Source organism: Anser cygnoides, chromosome 3 (genome assembly GCF_040182565.1).
Source record: "Anser cygnoides isolate HZ-2024a breed goose chromosome 3, Taihu_goose_T2T_genome, whole genome shotgun sequence".
Classification (NCBI taxonomy): Eukaryota; Metazoa; Chordata; class Aves; order Anseriformes; family Anatidae; genus Anser; species Anser cygnoides.
Genome location: NC_089875.1, coordinates 122,092,426 through 122,112,119, shown reverse-complemented (window position 1 = coordinate 122,112,119; position 19,694 = coordinate 122,092,426). Strand labels below are relative to the sequence as shown.

General features: G+C 50.9%; 1 protein-coding gene across 1 annotated transcript; it reads right to left on the bottom strand.

The window, feature by feature from the left end:
- Nucleotides 1-169: 169 nt before the first annotated feature.
- LOC136790569 (interferon-induced very large GTPase 1-like) lies at nucleotides 170-14,759 on the bottom strand. The gene is made up of 2 exons (XM_066995210.1): nucleotides 14,583-14,759; nucleotides 170-8,609 (listed from the first exon to the last, which is right to left on the bottom strand). Exon 2 carries the CDS (start codon nucleotides 8,605-8,607, stop codon nucleotides 1,294-1,296), a length of 7,314 nt encoding a protein of 2,437 aa, XP_066851311.1. The 5' UTR covers nucleotides 8,608-8,609; nucleotides 14,583-14,759; the 3' UTR covers nucleotides 170-1,293.
- Nucleotides 14,760-19,694: the final 4,935 nt, after the last annotated feature.

Sequence of the window (19,694 nt, the reverse complement as noted above, 5' to 3'; positions counted from 1 at the left end):
ATGAGGTCAGTGAGGCACTGGAACAGGTTTCCCACAGACACTGTGGATGCCCCATCCCTGGAGGTGTTCAAGGCCAGCTTGGATGGGGCTATGAGCAACCTGATCTAGTGGGAGGTGGCCCTGACCATGGCAGGGGGGTTGGAACAAGATGATCTTCCAATCCAAGTCCCTTCCAATCCAAAACATTCTGATTTTCTGATTCTATGAGAATTGTGGCTCACCTGGAAATAAAGCATGCAGAGACCAGTCCAGTCCAACTCAAACAGTTTATTAGCAAAGACTACAAAGAATTTTAATGAATCACCACTTTTGACAGCTCTCCAGGAGACTCTGGTCATTGGGTTTCCAGTAGGATTGCAGGAAATCTGCACAGTAAAAACCCCCTCCCACTGCACTGGTGCAGGCAGAGCCACTTACATGTTCTCCAGACCATTTTTGTTCAGTTGCCACCTGCCTGTCTTGACAGCACAAATATTGAGATCATGCACTGCTGACAGCTGCTGAGGAAGCTGCAAAGCTGTCTAATTCTCTATATTGGCTATAAAAGACTTTTACCCAACATAGAAGTGCTTCGCAAAAGCAGCTGGGGTGGCTAGGAGCTGAAGGGAAGTTTGCCAGGCCCAGGCCCATGAGTAAGAATGGCTCATGGAAGTGTGGGCACATCTTAACCTAGGACATATACCTAATAACCACAGAGTTAAAATCACTGTCTAAATCCACATAGGCTGCTGCGTTACCTGCTTTAACAGCATCAGAAAGAGAACAGCACCTGAGTACTAAGTTTATGAATGTGCAAAATACCACCCCCGCCAAAAAAAAAGCAGAGTTTGCCACAAATGTTCACCTGCACACAGACCCCACTGTCCTTTCTATGAGTGTGACAAGTATTTGTTGCAGGGAAACTGTTCTTTTGCCAGTGTCATTTCTTTTCTCATAGCAGCTGATAAAATTGGTACTTTGTAATGCTGCCTTTGCTCTTCATCTGGCACTTGGTCTTAATCTTGGTGGTATGACTGCTTGCTGCAGGAATATTTTTCTAGTTTGCTTTGAGACAAAGCTGATGTAAATATTTATGGCAAGAAAGGAAGAGGACTTTGACTTTATCACAAAGCAAGGGAATCACTGAGCAGCAGCATGAGAAGCGTTATTTCACCCAACTTTGCAAGCAATTACATTTAGTTTTATTGACATGGTTTAAGGTCATAATCATTACAACAATATTTTGTGGTTAGCCTCATATTATGTTCTTCTAAAATGCAAAGCAGTTGCAGTTTTTCCTTCATACCACTTAGCCTAATATTTCTCCAGTTCAGCGAGTGCATTCTGCTTTGTAACTGTCTGCCACGATGCAGGGATTTCTCCTCTGCCATGAAATTTCCCATTGTAGTGTTGTTCTAGCTGTGTCCTGAAATAAGACACAAACCATTTCCAGTATGCTTGCATGGACGGATCAGGAGGAATGTTCCAAGTGGAATAGGGATGTCCTGCGTCCCGATATCTCTTGTATTGGAACCGTCCGTATTTGCCAATCCTGAAGTAGATATCACTTGAAACACAGCTAGAACAAATATCAATGGCTAGGTTGTCTGTTTTATGCCATCTGTATCCTGTCAAAACTTGTGGACGATGGAAGACAACCCGGTGGTCTCCGTCATGGTTTGGCATAGTGTTAGTGCAAACAGCCCCACAAAATGGACACATACTCTGGCACCCTGCAAACTGCTCAGCCAGTATTGTGTGAGGCTGCCTTTCAAATGAGCTCATATCAGCATTAGCAAACTCTTTCCTGAGATCATCAGTCAGGGGAGACAGTGCTTCTGTCATGGCGTTATTCAGGAACTCTATGTCTGTTATCTCCTGATGTTCAATGCCCTTCAGGTCACTTCTGGGCAAGCTTAGCACGTCTCCAAGTGTCCTGCAGAATTCATCCAGCCAAAGAGAGATTTTATCGTTTCTGTCTTTTCTGTCTTTGACAACTCTGGTTGATGCAAAAACAGCTGACTGAATGTTTTCATAGTAACGAGTAAGGGATTCTATTAAAAACATCTCTAGCCTTCTGTTCTCACCTAAACAGTATGTCTCAACTTTTGTCTGAATGTAATTTTTTAAAAAGTCTCCTGGAAAATTAAGGTAATGCATGAATTTTTCAAATTTTTCTTCTTCTGCTAGGTATTTCAGCATGCAAGTTTCCAGAGTGGATCTATTGCCCCTGAAATCTGGTATTTTAACCTTCATGTCTCGAGCTATGTCAAGAGCTGTCTTCTCATAGATGGCGTGTCGAAGAGCTGGGGCAATCTTGCTGCACAGGAAATCAGCAAATGTTGTGATACAAGAGGCTCCTTGGCAGGAAATCTGGAAACATTTAAAGAAGTCTTCTCTCTTGCTCTCCAGGTAGACGGCTGGATCGTTTGCTTTCCTGAATGCTGCATGCATGTCTTTAAACCTTTCTGCTGCCATTCTGCACAGGTACAGTGATAAATCTATTTGGTAGTCTTTATTAAAACTATATTTTGCAGTGGTAGGGACAGAATTCATACCTTCCTCCACTTCATTTAGTATTTCATGAATAAAAGTTCGACTGTAATCCATTTTGTCCTTTTCCTTCTTCTCAATGTTTGCCATCACATGCATTTCGATGCTATCTGTAATGCGGTGCATGCTGCTAATATTGGCATTGTCAAAACTCTTAGGAATGATGCCCAAGCATTTTTTCTTAGACACGTGTTTCTCTATGTTAAGACAAAAGACAGTCTTTTGGTAAAGCTTCATGATTCGTTCAGCCACATTAGGATCCCTAAAGTGATCTAGAAGGACATTTTCTATGTCCACATCGATGTCCACCTGTTCTAGAGGGGGAGCAGCAGAGGAGACTTCAGTAACCCAGTGCATCCAGAGAGAATTGAAGTGCTTTCTCAGTTCACTTTCACTTAATTCCTGGCCTTTTAGAGACAGGGCCAACTCTCTGCTCTTTTTCAGGAGCTCCTTTTCATACTCGGACTTCCTCTCATCCAGTTTACTCTGGCTCTTCTTTAGTTCTATAAGTTTCTCACACTTCCTTCTTGTTTCAGCAAGGAGGGACTCTCTCAGTTCTTTCAGCTTCAGTTCCGTGTTGCTTTTCCATTGGATCAGTATTTCACAGTCTCTGTCTTCACCGAAGAATGCTTCCATGTTCTTGGTGATGGCATCATTTGTCTTTTGAACCAGTTTTTGAAGGTGTTCCATGGTAACCTTCCCCAACTCCCCATTCCGAATCTTGTTTTCCAGTTTCATTTGCAAGTCTAAGATGTGACTTCTCAGCTGCCAGGTCCACTGATTAAATGCGGTTTCCAGTTTCTTGTATGCGGCAATCTCCACTGAATTCTTGAAGCTGAAAATGAAGTTTTCGTTCAGCAAGGCATTCCACAGGTCACTAATACGAACTTTCAAGCTGGAGAGCCTCAAAAAGCTGCCCTGCGATTCCTTCTTGGCAGCTTGGAGAATTTTGCTCTTTAATTCCTGGACGTTCTGGCTGTAGGTGGGGTTGGGCGGTGCCATCGGTGGGTTTCCTTCCCACAGGTGAGCAAAGTAATGAATGTGGGTGTTCACGTCAAAGCGGATGACGTCGCTGAAGCAGGTGACGTCACAGAATTCTTGCTGGGCCGCTGTCACGGTCATTTCATCCAGCTTTTCCTGCAGACGTCTTTGTCCTTCCATGTTCTGTTCCTTTGCGGTTATTTCACCCACGTTTTGGTGCACAAACAGGCAGCTTGGGGAAAGATTTACTTGCTTCATCCTCAGGAAAGCCTGCACAGCAATCTGAAGGACGTCTTGCATTTCCGAAGGATTTTCTCCAAAGATGTTGATCAGAGTCATGTTGCCGATGCCAATGACAAAGGTGGCCAGCTCATTGTCATGATTAAGTGACTGCTTATTGGCCATCTCTATGGCACGAAGTCCTTCTGTGTCAACAACGAGCATGTAATCAAAGTTCAAATCCTGTTGGAGCTTCTCGTCCACTTTAATGAGCTGCATAAACGCTCCCCGGGTGCACCTCCCTGCACTGACGTTAAACTGGAGACCAAACATGGCATTCAGCAGGGTTGACTTCCCTGTGCTCTGGATGCCAAGCACGGAAAGCACGAATACTCGCTTGTCCCCTAGCTTCTCAATTAACCTGTCAAAGATTGCTCCAATCCATTGCAGTGGTACGTAAGAAGCATCACCATCCATCAGCTCAATGGGGTACCCTGAAACCATCAGATCGGCAGCAATTTCAGGTAGTTTGCTAAAGCATTTTTCTTTGGAGTTTGTTGATTCCAGCGCCTCATAAATCTGCCCTACCTCTCTCAAAATGTGCTCAAGGCCAATGGACGAATCATTAATTTCATCGGAAAGGGCATCTAACTTATTCATCAATTGAGTTTTCAGGTTGCTTTTTTCATTGCTTTTCTTTAATACCAGGATTTGAGACCATAATTGATGATACTCTCTCTTCAGCTCGTCAAGGCGATCAGAGGACAGGTCGTCCATGAAGACCTTCACCCACTGCAGAAAGAATTTCTTGATATCGTCTGGCTGTGACTGGAGAAAGCCAAGGACTGTGTTCATCAGCTGATTGAGGGGGAACGCTTTGTCTAGTTGCTTTCTTCTTATTGCAGACTTCTCCAATTCAATTTGGCTCCGATGATTCTCTATACTCTTGTTCCTCTTTTCCTGCAAGCGAGTGAGTTCTTTGTCCTTTTTACACCACATGTACCACAGTTTTCCCTGAAGAGGCAGTAACTGTGATTTGATCTCACACAACTTCTCTTTCTTCAACAGATTCACCAGTGTGATTGCCGTTTCTTTGGCTGTCACGCACGCTTCTGCATCTTCATCGACTAAGAAGCCACACTGGCGAGCTGTGCCCACACATGCATTGAGGCTAACAAGCGTGCTCGACCCTCCCACTAGGTCTCGGATGGTCTTTGTCAGCTCACCCATTAATTCTGCTTCATTTCTGTTCTTGATCCCTATTCTTATGTTTTGGCTAGATCGGCCAGCTGCAATGCTCTCTTTCTCAGTGAAAAGGCAAACCAACGGCCTCTGAGACTGCCACAGATCATGTAAAATTTTCCTGCCTTTCTTGTTGCTCTGATCAGACTCAGAAACGAGAACCACGTTCACGGCAGAGATCTCCTGTAAAAACTGCAGCTGGGGTTCGTGATCCCTCGCATCTCCGTGCAGGTTACAGAAAGCAACAGGGCCGTTAAAGCTGTCGTCGTCGCCACCACGAGGAAGGTACCAGGAGATCTCCACAACACCTTTCATCAGGAAGCAGTCTTTGGTGCTGCCTTTGCAATGTCGGTGGAAAAAAGTGTCATGTTTTTGCTTGCTCAGCAGGGCATTCAGGAGCTGAGACTTGGAAGAAGAAGGAGAGCTGCCGATGCGTAGGAAGGACACGATGGGTGTCTCTGCCTGACAAATGAGTTTGTTGTTGTGACTGCTAATCCTCGTCTGCTCTCCCGATCTCACTGACCCTTTCCAGCTCTTCTTGATTTGGCTGAGGGACCAGAGAGGGAACTCTATCTGTGAAGTGCACGGGTTTGGTACCAGGAGGGGTAGTGCAAACTGGCAGAAAGCAAGCTTTGATGAAAGGTATTGTCTCATGAAATCATCAGCACAATGAAAAATTGCCATCTGGAGGTCCATGGGGTGCACATGACTCTCCCTGCTTGCAGATTCACGGGCTTCTTCGTCCAAGTCACTGAAAAAATCATCAAAGGAATCAGAGGGCTCGTGGTCCTCCGCTGAGGTGTTTGGTGCAGGCACGACTCCCGGCTTCCTCGCCTCCTTGCAAGTCAGGTACCTCACCCGATAATCCACGGTCAGTAGCCTTTGCAGGAAGTAAAATGGTAGCTCGCTGTCCTTGCTGGGCTGGCTGTCATGTACAGATGTCTGGTATATTATGTGGAAATCTTCTGTGCCCATTTTTCTTGGATAGTACCTTTCCAGCCCGAGGCGCTTAAGTAAGTTGAGGAACTCTGGGTTTGCAGTGGCTTGACTTGCTTTGGATGTGCTGCTGTCTGATTTGGGTTTGCATTGACTGGGAGGCTGCATGCCTTGAAAAGCATCTTCCATGTCTTTGATTATACTGTCTTTCTTCAGGTTGTCAGATGTGTCCTCCAGTTGCCCACTGATCGAGGATTGCAAATCTCTTTCCAGCACCTCCCAGTCTTTGAATGCATTGTGCTTTTCGAGGAGAGCTTTCATCTCTGTAGACCATGCATTTTCCATCTTTTCTTTCATGAAAACTAGGCGGTCATTCTTCTGCTCAGGGGTCACCTTCTTATATTCGGGTGTTATGGTGAGGCCCGTCAGCAGCAGGAAGGCCTGAGCTCTGTAAACATCCTGTTCCTTCAGGCTCTGATACTCGTTATGTGCCATTTGCATTTCCGTTATCATGAAATTAATTTCTGGACACCCAAGGAGGTACTGAAAGGTGCTGCTTTCTACTTGGTATCCCATGCTGGTTGTAACTAGGAGCACTAAGAGTTCTACGTCTTTCTGTGCCCTTTGCTGCAGAAACTGGAGCAAGGAATAAACAGCCAGGCTTACAGTGAGGGTGGCTTTGATCTTTGCTTCATGAATGGCGGATGCAGAAGTTGCCGGTGCGTAGGTCACTTCCTGGATGTACTCCTTCATTTGCAGCAGTGTCTTAGTGAGATCTGCAAGATTGGAAATACTGGGAGTTTTGGGAGGCGCGTGCTCTGTGTGGAAGACCCATTGCATAATGAAGGAAGCCCCGGGGAAGTCCTTGACAGAATAGATGTAAGGATCCAGCAGGCACCGCAGCAGAGATTTGATATAGGCGGTGTTTTCTGGAGCAGATTTCTGGCAAAAAGAAACGGTATTCACCAGGAACTCCTGCAACGCTTTGTCTGACAGACATATGTTGATCCAGACACTGTGATTTTTTGTCCTGTTATTCAGACCCTGTTTAAAATCTAACAACATGAGCAGTTTCTTTTCATCCACCGTCACCTCCCAGGTCTTCACGTGCTCCAGGAAAGCTCTGGCCTCTTCCACAGCACTGGCCAGTTCCTCTCCAAAGATCACGCCAACGCTGTGATTCGTTAGAGCTTCGTACACAGCCCTGAGGCTGCTGCTCATTTGATAGGAGGATTTAAAATCGCTGCTGTGGTTGGAGAGGATTATGTCCCACACTGGGATCAGCTGAAAGCCCCGGTCGATCACATACCAGGTTGTGTTATTGGCCACAAGCCCGCATTTCCACTCGGGAAGGGAATCCGTCTCTGATGGGCCCCCTGTTTTGGTCACACAGAGCTGAACTGCTGTGTGGGTGCTGCTTCTATCTCTTCCCTGAAATGATGCCTGTGAGGTGGAGTTTGAAATACCCACCTTCACTCCCCACTTGGTACCGAAGCCACTGAAGCTAGCCCCGATGTAGCCGTTCAGTGCTTCAGATGTTTGTTGCTTCATCTCATCCCATTGCTCTGCTCTGAAACCTTCGGCAGATGCTTTCCACCAGAATATACCCCCAAAGTGGAGGGGTCCCTGGTTCACGTGGGACCCAAACCTGCTGAAGAAGCTGGCACACCTGCTCTTCAGTAGGTGGAACCTCTCTGCCTCCTGGGTGATGCTCAGAAGCTGTTCAATGTCTTGCAGCTCTCGCAGGGCTGCGTCTGAGAGGCGAAGCTGGTCCTTTTGGAAGTAGCAGGAGGCCAGAGGGATGTACTGGTACTTGGTGGTGCAAATGTACGTCTGCTCCGAGCGTGACCGATGGGAGTCCTCTGACTGTGAGGACTTGCTGTAATCTACATCTTTTTCAAGACTGAACCCCCAGAACCCATTTGTGGCAGAAGCGCTGATGCTGAACCCCAGCTGCTCCATGGACTTGGTGAAAGTGGCTTCTGCTGCAGAGGAGGAGAACTCCTTCCTCTCAAGCAGAGACCCTTGCTCTGGACCAGTGAGCGTGAAGCCATCAGGGATCCTGATGAGTTGCTCTCGCTTTGCCAGCACATCCTCCAGGCTGTTGGTTTGGTAAATACCCTGCAGAGCCAGGCCTCCCGATGCCCACCTCAGGACCTCCTCATCAGAGATGTTCTCTCTCTTCCCCATGGACTTCTCCTGCTGCTCCAGTTGCTTCTGGATGCTCACCAGCTCATCCACCAATGCCTTCTCTGGCGGTGCCCAGTACTCCTTGGGAATGTCCATGGCTTGCCATAGTGCCTCCTCTTTCTGTCTTATCATTTCCTTGCTGTGGCTGCGGCTGTTCTGCATTTCTTCCAGCTCCTGTAGGATTGACTTGGCTGCTTCTTGTCTCTGCTTCATCATCTCCAAGCGCTGCTTCTGCAGCTCATCAACAGCTCTTTTGTTGTCTGTGATTCCCAGGAGCTTTCGGAGTGCCTCGGTCTCCCAGGGGTACCGTACTTCGCACTCCAGTTTAAGGTAGTCTTCATATTGCAGATGTTTCAAAGCACCTCTTGACTTAACACCCAATATCTCCGACAGTTTGGGGAGCCAGTATTCTTCATCAAGTCCTTCCTTCTCAAATGCTTCTGCCAGAAATTTCTTAGCAAGGTGTGCCTTTTCCCCAGCATCTGCTCTCTCCTCCTGTGACCCCATGGCTGTGGAAGGGGAAAACAGACTTTGGTTACATCAGGTTAGGGGAGGCCACCACCCCTTAGAAGAGGCCTCTCCATAGTTCCACGGCCTGTAGAGAGGCAATCTCTGGCCCATCAAGTAGCCACTGGAGACTGGATAACCTTAATGAAGCCAACGCTGTCACCATCCACATACCCTTACACTTTTGTCATGCAAAACTACTAACTAAAGGAACAAAGAATGTAAATTTTCTAGGGTGGAAGACATATGACGAGTGGTTGAAGTCACTTGGATTGTTCAGCCTGGAGAAGAGGAGACCGAGGGGAGACCTCATGGTGGCCTCCAACTTCCTCACGAGGGGAGCGGAGGGGCAGGCGCTGCTCTCTTCTCTCTGGTGACCAGCGACAGGACCCAAGGGAATGGCTTTAAGCTGTGCCTGGGGAAGTTCAGGCTGGATCTCAGGAAAAGGTTCTTCACCGAGAGGGTGGTCGGGCACTGGAACAGGCTCCCCAGGGAAGTGGTCACGTCACCGAGCCTGCCAGAGTTTAAGAAGCGTTTGGACAATGCTCTCAGATGCACGATCTGATTTTTATTTATTTTTGGGTGTTTCTCTGAGGACCCAGGAATTGGATTTGATGATCCTTGTGGGTTCCCTCTAACTTGCATATTTTATTATTCTATGTATCTAGTGGGAGGTGTCCCTGCCCAGGGCAGCTGGTTGGAATTGGATGATCTATAATATCTCTTCCATCCCAACCATTCTAGGATTCTTTAGGACTTTGGGCCTTGGTTTCTTATGGTCAGGCAGATGACCTGGGAATGCACAGACTCTGTGTCTCAGGGGCTGTTTTCAGAGCATGATGCAGGGAGCAGCCGATGCCTGCCCAGGGCCGTGGTGGAAGGGCCCTGGGGGAGCTGCCAGAGGAGCACAAAGCACACTGGGGTGGTGTTGGAGGATGTTGTGGTTTAACCCAGCAGGCAGCTAAGCACCACACGGCTGTTCGCTGGCTCCCCCCACCCCCACAGCAGGATGCCGAAGAGGATTGAAGAAAATAAAAGTTAAAAGGAAAAAAAAATCCAGATCCTCTTAGAAGCTCATCTAAGGCACATGGGAAACTGGGAGGTGGTCGGTGACAGCCAACATGGCTTCAGTAAGAGCAGATCGTGGTGTACTGGATCTGGCTGGGATGTTAACTTTCCCTGCAGCAGCCCACACAGTGCTGTGCTCTGCACTTGTAGCTAAAACAGCAGTGGTATCAGACCAGTGTTGTGTCTGCTGCTGAGCAGTGCTGGCGCAGCATCAGGGCTCTCTCTAACCCTCCTAGGGGGTAGGCAAGTGAGAAAGGAACATCACCAGGGAAGCTGACCTAAACCAACCAAAGGGATATTCCATACCATATCATGTCACACTCAGCAATAAAAGGTGGAAAAATGAAGAAGAGGGGAGTGGTGGGCTCTCGTTGCAAAAACGTCTGTCCTCCTCCAGGCCACATCCACCTGCTCCAGCGGGGGCTCCTCCACGGGCTGCAGCGTGGAGATCTGCTCCGTGTGGGACCCGTGGGCTGCAGGGGGACAGCCTGCTCCACCAGGGGCCTCTCCCCAGGCCGCAGGGGAACTGCTGCTGCGAGCCTGGAGCACCTCCTGCCTCCTGCTGCACTGACCTGGGGGCTGCAGGGCTGCTTCTCTCACACTTTCTCACCCCCAGCTGCTGTTGCACAACAGTTGTTTTTTTTTCCCCTTTCTTCAATCCGCTCTCGCAGAGGCCCACCCAGCGTTGCTCACTGGATTGGCTCTGGACAGCAGCGGGTTCCTTTGGAGCCATCTGGAGCTGGCTCTGGTCTGACCTGGGGCAGCTGCGGGGCTCTGCAGAGGCCTCCCCTGCAGCCTGCCTGGCACATAAGCCACATAAACCTAATACAAGCCACATAAACCCAATATAAATACATAAACAACCCACATAAACACAATATAAACCCAATACAAGCCCTTAGAATCATAGAATCCTAGAATCATTAAGGTTGGAAAAGCCCTCCAAGATCATCTGGTCCAACCACCCCCCTACCACCATTGTCACCCACTAAACCATGTCCCCAAGCACCACGTCCAACCTCTCCTTGAACACCCCCAGGGATGGTGACTCCACCACCTCCCTGGGCAACCCGTTCCAATGCCTGACTGCTCTTTCTGAGCAGAAATGTCTCCTCATTTCCAACCTGAACCTCCCCTGGCACAACTTGAGGCCATTCCCTCTGGTCCTATCACTGGTTACCTGTGAGAAGAGGCCGACCCCCAGCTCCCCACACCTTCCTTTCAGGTGGTTGTAGAGAACGATAAGAGCCCTTGCCACATAAAGCCAGTACACATGGCCTCAACTGGAGCTTCTGGCAGAAAACCTGAGCAGAAACTTGAGGTTGAACTCTGGAATTACCTGAACACCAGCTTACGTGTGTTGAGGCCCTGCTTCAAGGATGTGGTCAAGCATCACTCATTTGTGGCAATTAGAGAGTAATTTCTTTCCTCTGCACTTCCACACAGCCTTTACTTGTTTTGTTTTGTTGTGTTTTTTTCCCTTTCCCCCTCCCCTTTCCCCTTTCCCTTTTTTTCCCTTTAGTTAAATTGTTTAATTAATAATAATCTTTCCTTAATAATTATTTTTTCCCTTTAATTAAATTATCCTTATCTCAACCCGCGAGTTGTTCTTTCCTTTACTTCTTCCCCTCCTCTTCTAAGGAGGGGGAGTGAGAGAGCGGTTGCGGTGGAGTTCAGCTGCCTAGCACGGTAAAACCACCAAACGTGGCTGACAAATTTGGTGGCCATCTACGACAGGGTTACAGCATTGGTGGATAGGGGAAGAGCAACTCATCTACCTGTACTCGTGCAAAGCATTTGACGTGGTTCCCCACTATAGCCTTGTCTGTACATTGCAGAGACATAGACTTGACGGAGGGACCACTCAGTGGGTAAGGAACTGGCTGGATGGTCGCACTGAAAGAGCTGTGGTCAACGGATCAATGTCCAGGTGGAGACCAGTGATGAGTGGTGTTCCTCAGGGGTCAGTATTGGGATCGGGACGGTTTAACATCTTTGTCAGTGACACGGACACTGGGATCAACCGCACCCTCAGCTAGTTTGCTGATGACAATCTGTGTGGTACAGTCCACATGCTGGAGGCAAGGCCTGGGCAGAGAATAGATTGAGAGTAGCCCTGAGGAGAAGGACCTGGAGATGCTGGTTGACAAGAAGCTCAATGTGAACCGGCAATGTGCGCTTGCAGCCCAGAAAGCCATCCGTACCCTGGGCTGCACCAAAAGCAGCGTGGCCAGCAGGGCGAGGGCGGGGATTGTCCCCCTCTGCTCTGCTCTCGTGAGATCCCACCTGGAGCCCTGCGCTCACTCAGCTCTGGGGCCCCCAGCACCAGAAGGACAAGGAAGTATTAGAACAAGTCCAGAGGAGGCCACAGAGATGATCCAGGGGCTGGAGCACCTCTCCTGAGGGAGACCAGGGCTCCAACTGAGGGAGCTGGGTTTGTTCAGCCTGGAGAAGAGAAGGCTCTGGGGAGATCTTACAGTGGCCTGCCAGTACCTAAAGGGGGCTGCAGGAGAGCTGGGGAGGGACTCTGTCAGGGAGTGGGGTGATGGAACAAGGGGGAATGAGTTTAAACTACTTAGGGTAGGTTTAGATTATGTACAAGGAGGAAATCTTTCCCTCCGAGGGCAGCGAGGCCTTGGCGCAGGCTGCCCCAAAAAGCTGTGGAAGCCCTGTCCCCGGTGGTGTTCAAGGCCAGGCTGGATGGGGCTTTGGGCAACTTGGGCTGGTGGGAGGTGTCCCGGCCCATGGCAGGAGGGTTGGAACTGGATGAGCTTTAAGGTCCCCGTATTGGGTTTACATGGCAAGATTTTGTTAGCAGGGGTCTGCAGGGGTGGCCTCTGTGAGAAGAATGCAGAAGCTGCCCCATGTTAGATAAGGGAGGGCCCCGCAGCCTCCATAGGCCAGTGCAGCAGGAGGCAGGAGGTGCTCCAGGCACGCAGCAGCAGTTCCCCTGCGGCCTGTGGAGAGGCCCCTGGTGGAGCAGGCTGTCCCCCTGCAGCCCACGGGTCCCACACGGAGCAGATCTCCACGCTGCAGCCCGTGGAGGAGCCCCCGGTGGAGCAGGTGGATGTGGCCTGGAGGAGGCTGCGGCCCATGGAGAGCCCCCGCAGGAGCAGGCCCCGGGCCGGAGCTGCAGCCCGTGGAGAGGAGCCCACGCAGGAGCAGGGGGCCTGGGGGGAGCTGCCGCCCACCCGTGGGGGCCCCGTGCTGGAGCAGTTTGCTCCTGGGGGATGCACCCTGTGGGACGGAGCCGTGTGGGAGCAGTTCTTGAAGAGCTGCTGCCTGTGGGCAGCCCCCGCAGGCTCAATTCGGGAAGGACGGCATCCCGTGGGAGGGACCCCACGTGGAGCAGGGGCAGAGAGGGACCGAGAAGGAACGGCAGAGACAATGTGTCAGGGACTGACCGCAGCCCCCATTCCTGGTTCCTCTGTGCTGCTCGGGGGGAGGAAGTTGTCTTTTTTGTTTGTTTGTTGTGTTTTTGTTTATTTGTTTCTCAGAGCTTTAGCTTGTTAGTTATAGGTAATAAATTTCTCTAATCACACTACGCTGAGTCTGTTTTCCCATTACAATAATCGTTGAGTGATCTCCCTGTCCTTATCTCAATCCGTGAGCCCTTTTCATTGCATTTTCTCCCAGTTTTCCTATGAGGAGGGGGAGCGATAGAGCAGTTGTGGTGGAGCTCAGCTGCCCAGCAGAATAATACCACCACAGTCCCTTCCAATCCAAACCATTCTAGGATACTATGAAGTGCTAAAAACTTGTGGGTTGAGAAGAAGACAGTTTAATAGGACAGAAAAGGAAGGGATAATGATGATGATGGTAATAATAATAATAAACCAATGACTATCCAAAGCAAGTGATACACAGTGCAATTGGTCACCAACCACTGACTGAAGCCTAACCCTTGCTTTAGCAGCGGCCGCCCCCCAGCCCAGCCAACTCCCCTAGATATAATTGCTGAGCAGGATGCCCTCTGGGATGGGACATCCCTTTGGTTCCTTGGGGTCAGCTGTCCTGGTTCTGTCCCCTCCTGGCTCCTTGTGCACCCTGGGCTCCTCGCTGCCAGGGCAGCGTGAGGAGCAGGAAAGTCCTTGGCTCTGTGCAAGCACTGCTCCACAACAACTAACACATTGGTGCTGTCAGCATCATTCTCATCCTAAATCAAAACCACAGCCCATACCAGCTACAAGGAAAAAAATTACTCCATCCCGACCGTGCCTCTGCCTGCTGTGGGTGATGCTGCAGCCCCCAGGGCAGGGAGAGGACCCCTGTGCTGGGTTGGCCCCGGCCAACAAGGAGCACCCAGCAGCAGCTCACCCGCTCCCCACCAACAGGACGGGGAGAGAAGTGGAGACACACAAGCAAGACAAGCTCATGGGTTGAGGTAAAGAGAGTTTAGGAAGGATCAGAAAGCTGCACATAGGAAAGCAACGTAAGGAGTTTGTTTGCTGCTCCCCATTGCCCAGCAGCTGCCCCATGTGAGAGAAAAACCAGCTCCAGCCCAGCTGGGCTTGTGGCTGCACTGGCTCTGCAGGGCTGGCTCCTGCAGCAGCAGCAATCACTTCCCCATCCAGCCCCACCACTGGGCTTCGCACCTCTGCGGGGTATTGGGCTGTCCCGGGGGGCCTCCTGCTTCCCTGCCTGCTGCTGTCCCTGCTCCCAGATCCTCCCTGCCCTCCAGGGCAGCCCTTGCAGCACAGCCCCCCACCTCCTGCAGCAGCCTGACCGGAGGGAGCTGCTCCTCATTCCTGCACCCCCGAGCAGAGCCCATTTCCCCTGTGCGAAAAGCCCTGCTGCCCTCCTGGCATCTCGCAGCCCAGCAGGGGATGGGTGAAACAGCGAGCAGGAGGCCGAGGGGGTCCGCGTGTGGCCCCTGCCCTGCCCAGCGCATGTCAGCAGGGACCCACCTGCCCTCCCTGGTGCTCTGCAGCGCCTGCACAGCCTCAGCCCAGCTCCGGCAGCCTCTCAGCCCAGCTCTGACCCCACTCTTTATAGAGCCCTGAGCCTCTGCACTGGTTGCAGCTTCCTGTTTGCACAGCAGGGAGAGACTTTCTGCTTTCCTGGAAGTCAGGCTGTTATCTGGTGCAGTGCCTGAAAATGAAACTCGGCAGCTGCTGGCTGTGCTGGGGCTGAGCCAGGCTGCTGGGGCAGCTGCACCCCAAGGCACCCCTTCAAGGAAGGGAAGAGGCAGGCAGCTCTAAAGCAGAGCCATCACAAAAATGGGAGGGAGAAGAGACAAAAATCATAGAAGAGTCTGAAACCACCTGAACCCTATCCCTGAGTGAGCTGTGAGATAGCAAAAGGATTTCAGCTGTCACCCAGGTGAGCACATTCTCACCTGGCTGCTCTGATGCTGGGATACTGGGGCTGGTAGCTAGGAATCAGAAGGCAGCTGGAATCCCTCTCTAGGAAAAGGGTCCTTGCAAAGTGATTGGGAAAGGGCACAAGTCCTCAGCATCTGGAGATGTCCCATGTCAGGCGTGAAGGAAAGGTATCCATCCCTTCAAGGAAGGTACTGTACATCAGCCAGGCAAGTCAAGCACCGTGGAGAAAGGTCTCCAGTACCTGAGGGAATTAGCTGTGCTCAGGATGGTTTATAGTGATCTGGATGATGACCAGGCACCCAAAGATCCAGATGAAATCTGTTCCACGTGGTGGAAGTTTATAGAGTGCCACTGTCATATGCCAGCATGCTGGCAGAGATGAAGTGGAGTGATGGGATGGGACCAACAGTGGATTTGGTGTCCGGCTAACTCCAGAATTATGAAGACAGTGGACTATTGGCATGCAGGCCCCAGTTTACTTTCCCTTGCAGGGGCATCCAGTCCACCTGGAATCGACTGCCCCAGGGGTGGAAAGGCAGCCCTACTGCTTGCCGTGGACTGATCCAGGCTGCACTGGAACAGGGGGAAGCTCCTGGACACCTGCAATACCTTAATGCCATCACTGCGTGGGGTAACACAGCAGAGGAATTGTTTGAGAAAGGGAAGAAAATAATCCAAATTCTTCTGAAAGCTGGTTCTGCTGTAAAGCAAAGCAAGGCCAAAGGACTCACACAAGAGATCCAGTTCTTGTGAGTAAAATGGCAGGATGGATGTGATCAATTCAATAACAGCTATGTCCCCACCAACTAACAAGGGAGAAATACAAACTTTCCTAGGTCTTGTGGGACTCTGGAGAATGCATGTTCCAGGCTACAGTCAGTTTGTGACTCTGTATTAAGTGACTCGCAAGAGGGCCTATGTTGAGTGCAGCCCTGAGCATCAACAAGCCTTTGAACTGACTAAAGAGGAAACAGCTCGTGCAGCAGCTCTTGGGGCTGTCTGTACAGGGCCAGCTATGCAAAACACGCTTTACACTGCACCTAGCAAGCACGGTGTGGTGGTTCTACCCTGCAGGGCTGCTGAGCTCCACCACAGCCGCTCTCTCACTCCCTCTCTTCAAAGGAAAAACGGGCAAAAATATGATGGAAAGGACTCAAGGGTTGAGATAAGGACAGGGAGATCGCTCAATAATTATTGTCACGGGCAAAACAATCTCAGCACAGGGAGATAAATATAATTTATTGCCCTAGCAGACTGGAGCACTGAGAAACTAAAAGCAAACTACGGACACCTTCCTCCCACCCACCCTCTTCTATCTTCTCCCCCACAAGCAGCGCAGGGAAACGGGGAATGGGGGCTGTGGTCAGTCCCTGACACTTTGTCTCTGCCACTCCTCCGCCGCTCCTTCTCGGTCCCTCCCTGCCCCTGCTCCACGCGGGGTCCCTCCCACGGGATGCCGTCCTTCCCGAATTGAGCTGGTGGGGGCTGCCCACAGGCAGCAGCTCTTCAAGAACTGCTCCCGCACGGCTCCGTCCCACGGGGTCCATCCCCCAGGAGCAAACTGCTCCAGCACGGGTCCCCCACGGGCGGCAGCTCCCCCCAGGCCCCCTGCTCCTGCGTGGGCTCCTCTCCACGGGCTGCAGCTCCGGCCTGGGGCCTGCTCCTGCGGGGGCTCTCCGCGGGCCGCAGCCTCCTCCAGGCCACATCCACCTGCTCCACCGGGGGCTCCTCCACGGGCTGCAGCGTGGAGATCTGCTCCGTGTGGGACCCGTGGGCTGCAGGGGGACAGCCTGCTCCACCAGGGGCCTCTCCACAGGCCGCAGGGGGATTGTGCTGTGTGCCTGGAGCACCTCCTGCCTCCTGCTGCACTCACCTGGGGGCTGCAGGGCTGGTTCTCTCACACTTTCTCACCCCCAGCTGCTGTTGCACAACAGTTGTTTTTTTTTCCCCTTTCTTCAATCCGCTCTCGCAGAGGCCCACCCAGCGTTGCTCACTGGATTGGCTCTGGACAGCAGCGGGTTCCTTTGGAGCCATCTGGAGCTGGCTCTGGTCTGACCTGGGGCAGCTGCGGGGCTCTGCAGAGGCCTCCCCTGCAGCCTGCCTGGCACATAAGCCACATAAACCTAATACAAGCCACATAAACCCAATATAAATACATAAACAACCCACATAAACACAATATAAACCCAATACAAGCCCTTAGAATCATAGAATCCTAGAATCATTAAGGTTGGAAAAGCCCTCCAAGATCACCTGGTCCAACCACCCCCCTACCACCGATGGCACCACTAAACCATGTCCCCAAGCACCACGTCCAACCTCTCCTTGAACACCCCCAGGGACGGTGACGCCACCGCCTCCCTGGGCAACCCGTCCCAGTGCCTGACTGCTCTTTCTGAGCAGAAATGTCTCCTCATTTCCAGCCTGAACCTCCCCTGGCACAACTCGAGGCCATTCCCTCTGGTCCTATCACTGGTTACCTGTGAGAAGAGGCCGACCCCCAGCTCCCCACAGCTTCCTTTCAGGTGGTTGTAGAGAACGATAAGAGCCCTTGCCACATAAAGCCAATACACATGGCCTCAACTGGAGCTTCTGGCAGAAAACCTGAGCAGAAACTTGAGGTTGACCTCTGGAATTCTGGAGCCAGGGGTATCAAGGATCAGAAGCCCACTACATCCCAACTGGAAAGGAGACATTAACGTTGTATTTGGGGTTTGAGCCACTTCAGAAGTTGTTGGTGCAGAAGCACAGCTCCTCTTGGCACCACGACTGCCTGTACTACATTTGATGTTTAAAGGGAGAATCCCTGCTATGCATCACACAACTGATGCTACATGGAGTAAGTGAGTAGCGCTAATTACACAGTGGGCTTGAATGGGGAAACCCTGCTGCCCAGGTGTCCTGGAAGAGATTATGGACTGGCCAGGAGGCAGAGATTTTGTAGTATCACCTGAGGAGGTAACTCATGCCCAAGACACCACCATATAATGAAGCAACAGAAAATGAGAAGCATTATGTTTTGTTCACTGATGGATCCTGTTGTGTTGCAGGAAACCATCAAAGTGGAAAGCTGCTGTTTGCAGTCCTACATGACAAGTTGTGGAAGCCACTGAAGGGGAAGGCAAGTTGAGTCAGTTTGCGGAGGTGAAAGGCATTCAAATGGCCCTAAAAAGTGCTGAAAGAGACAAGTGACCAGTATTCTGTCTTTATACTGGCTCATGGATGGTGGCAAATGGCCTCGGGGGTGAGGGTGGGGTGGTCACAGCAATAGAAGCAGAGCAACTGGCACTGCAGAGGTAAACCCATCTGGGCTTCTGCACTGTGGCAAGACATTGCTACCCGAGTGGAAAACATGAGTGTAAAAGTACAGCATGTAGAGGCTCACATGCCCAAGTGTTGTGCCACCAAAGAACATCAGAATAACGAAGAGGTGGACCGAGCTTCAAAAATTAGAGCAGCTCAGGTGGATCTGGACTGGGGATGTAAGGGTGAGCTGTTTGTAGGTCGATGGGCCCATGAAACATCAGGACATCTAGGGAGAGATGCCACGTACAGATGGGCCCGTGTTTGAGGGGTGGACCCGACCATTTAGACCATCACGCAGGTCACCCATGAGCGTGAAACCCATGCTGCAATCAAGCGAGCCATGGTACACTGGAGAGAATAGAGTCAAGCAATGGGAGTCAGTTCCAAAATAACCTTGTAACCTCCTGGGCCAAGAGGCATGACACTGAATGGGTGTATCACATCCCCTATCACCTACAAGCCTCTGGAGAGGCTGAGAGATGTAATGGACTGTTAAGGACTTTGCTGCAGGCACTGGGCATGGAAACACCGGGATGCAAATATAGCAGAAGCCACTTGGCTAGTTAATACCAAAGGAGCTGACAACCACCCTGGTCCTGCTGAAACAAAGCCCCTACACACTGTGGGAAGAGGGAAAGTCCCTGCAGTGCGTGTAGGGAAGCGGCTGAGGAAGGCAACGTGGGTTGCTTCTACCTTGGGAAAAGGCAAACCCGTTTGTAGCATTGTCTTCACTCAAGGACCTGGGTGCATTTGGTGGGTGATGTGAGCGGATGGGGTTATTGGGTGTGTGTCTTAAGGAGATTTAAGCTTGGGAGAAACTAATCTGTAATCTGAATTATGGGTTGTAGGAATACACCGCAGAACCAGCTTCCTCTTCAAGGAACCTGGCAAGATTTTTTTGCAAAAATCGACAATTTATAAAGAAGAAAAGGGGGGAATTGTGGGAATAAAAATGTTGGTTTTGCACAGAGTTACATTGTTTAGAGGGAAGAATTGAGCTCTGCTTGCAGTGATAAGAAAGCTTAACAGACAACCTTGTAAAATGCAGACAGCCAGACTCCTTAGCGCAATTAGGTGAAAATCACGGTGTCGAGTCGAGTCAGATCAGTGACGAAACGTTACCACTTCAAACAGTAAAAAAGTCGAAAGAAATTTGAAATTTAACAGGCCGGCAACCGAAGGCCAGGCGTTGTCTGTGAAGCACCGGGTGGGCTGCGAGCCTGGATTACCCACTCGGCGGGGAATCCTTCTCACACCAGCCCTGGCAGTGCCCAGGGTTGGGCTGGATGGGGCTGGGGGCAGATGGGGGGGGGAGGGGGTGGAAGCCATCTTCGTGTCTCCCCCCACCGGGGTCCTCCCGGCCGGCAGGGGGCGCTGTGGGGCGCGTGG

Excerpts from the sequence above, each read along its gene's own strand:
- LOC136790569 (XM_066995210.1), bottom strand. The coding sequence starts at position 8,607 with ATGGGGTCACAGGAGGAGAGAGCAGATGCTGGGGAAAAGGCACACCTT.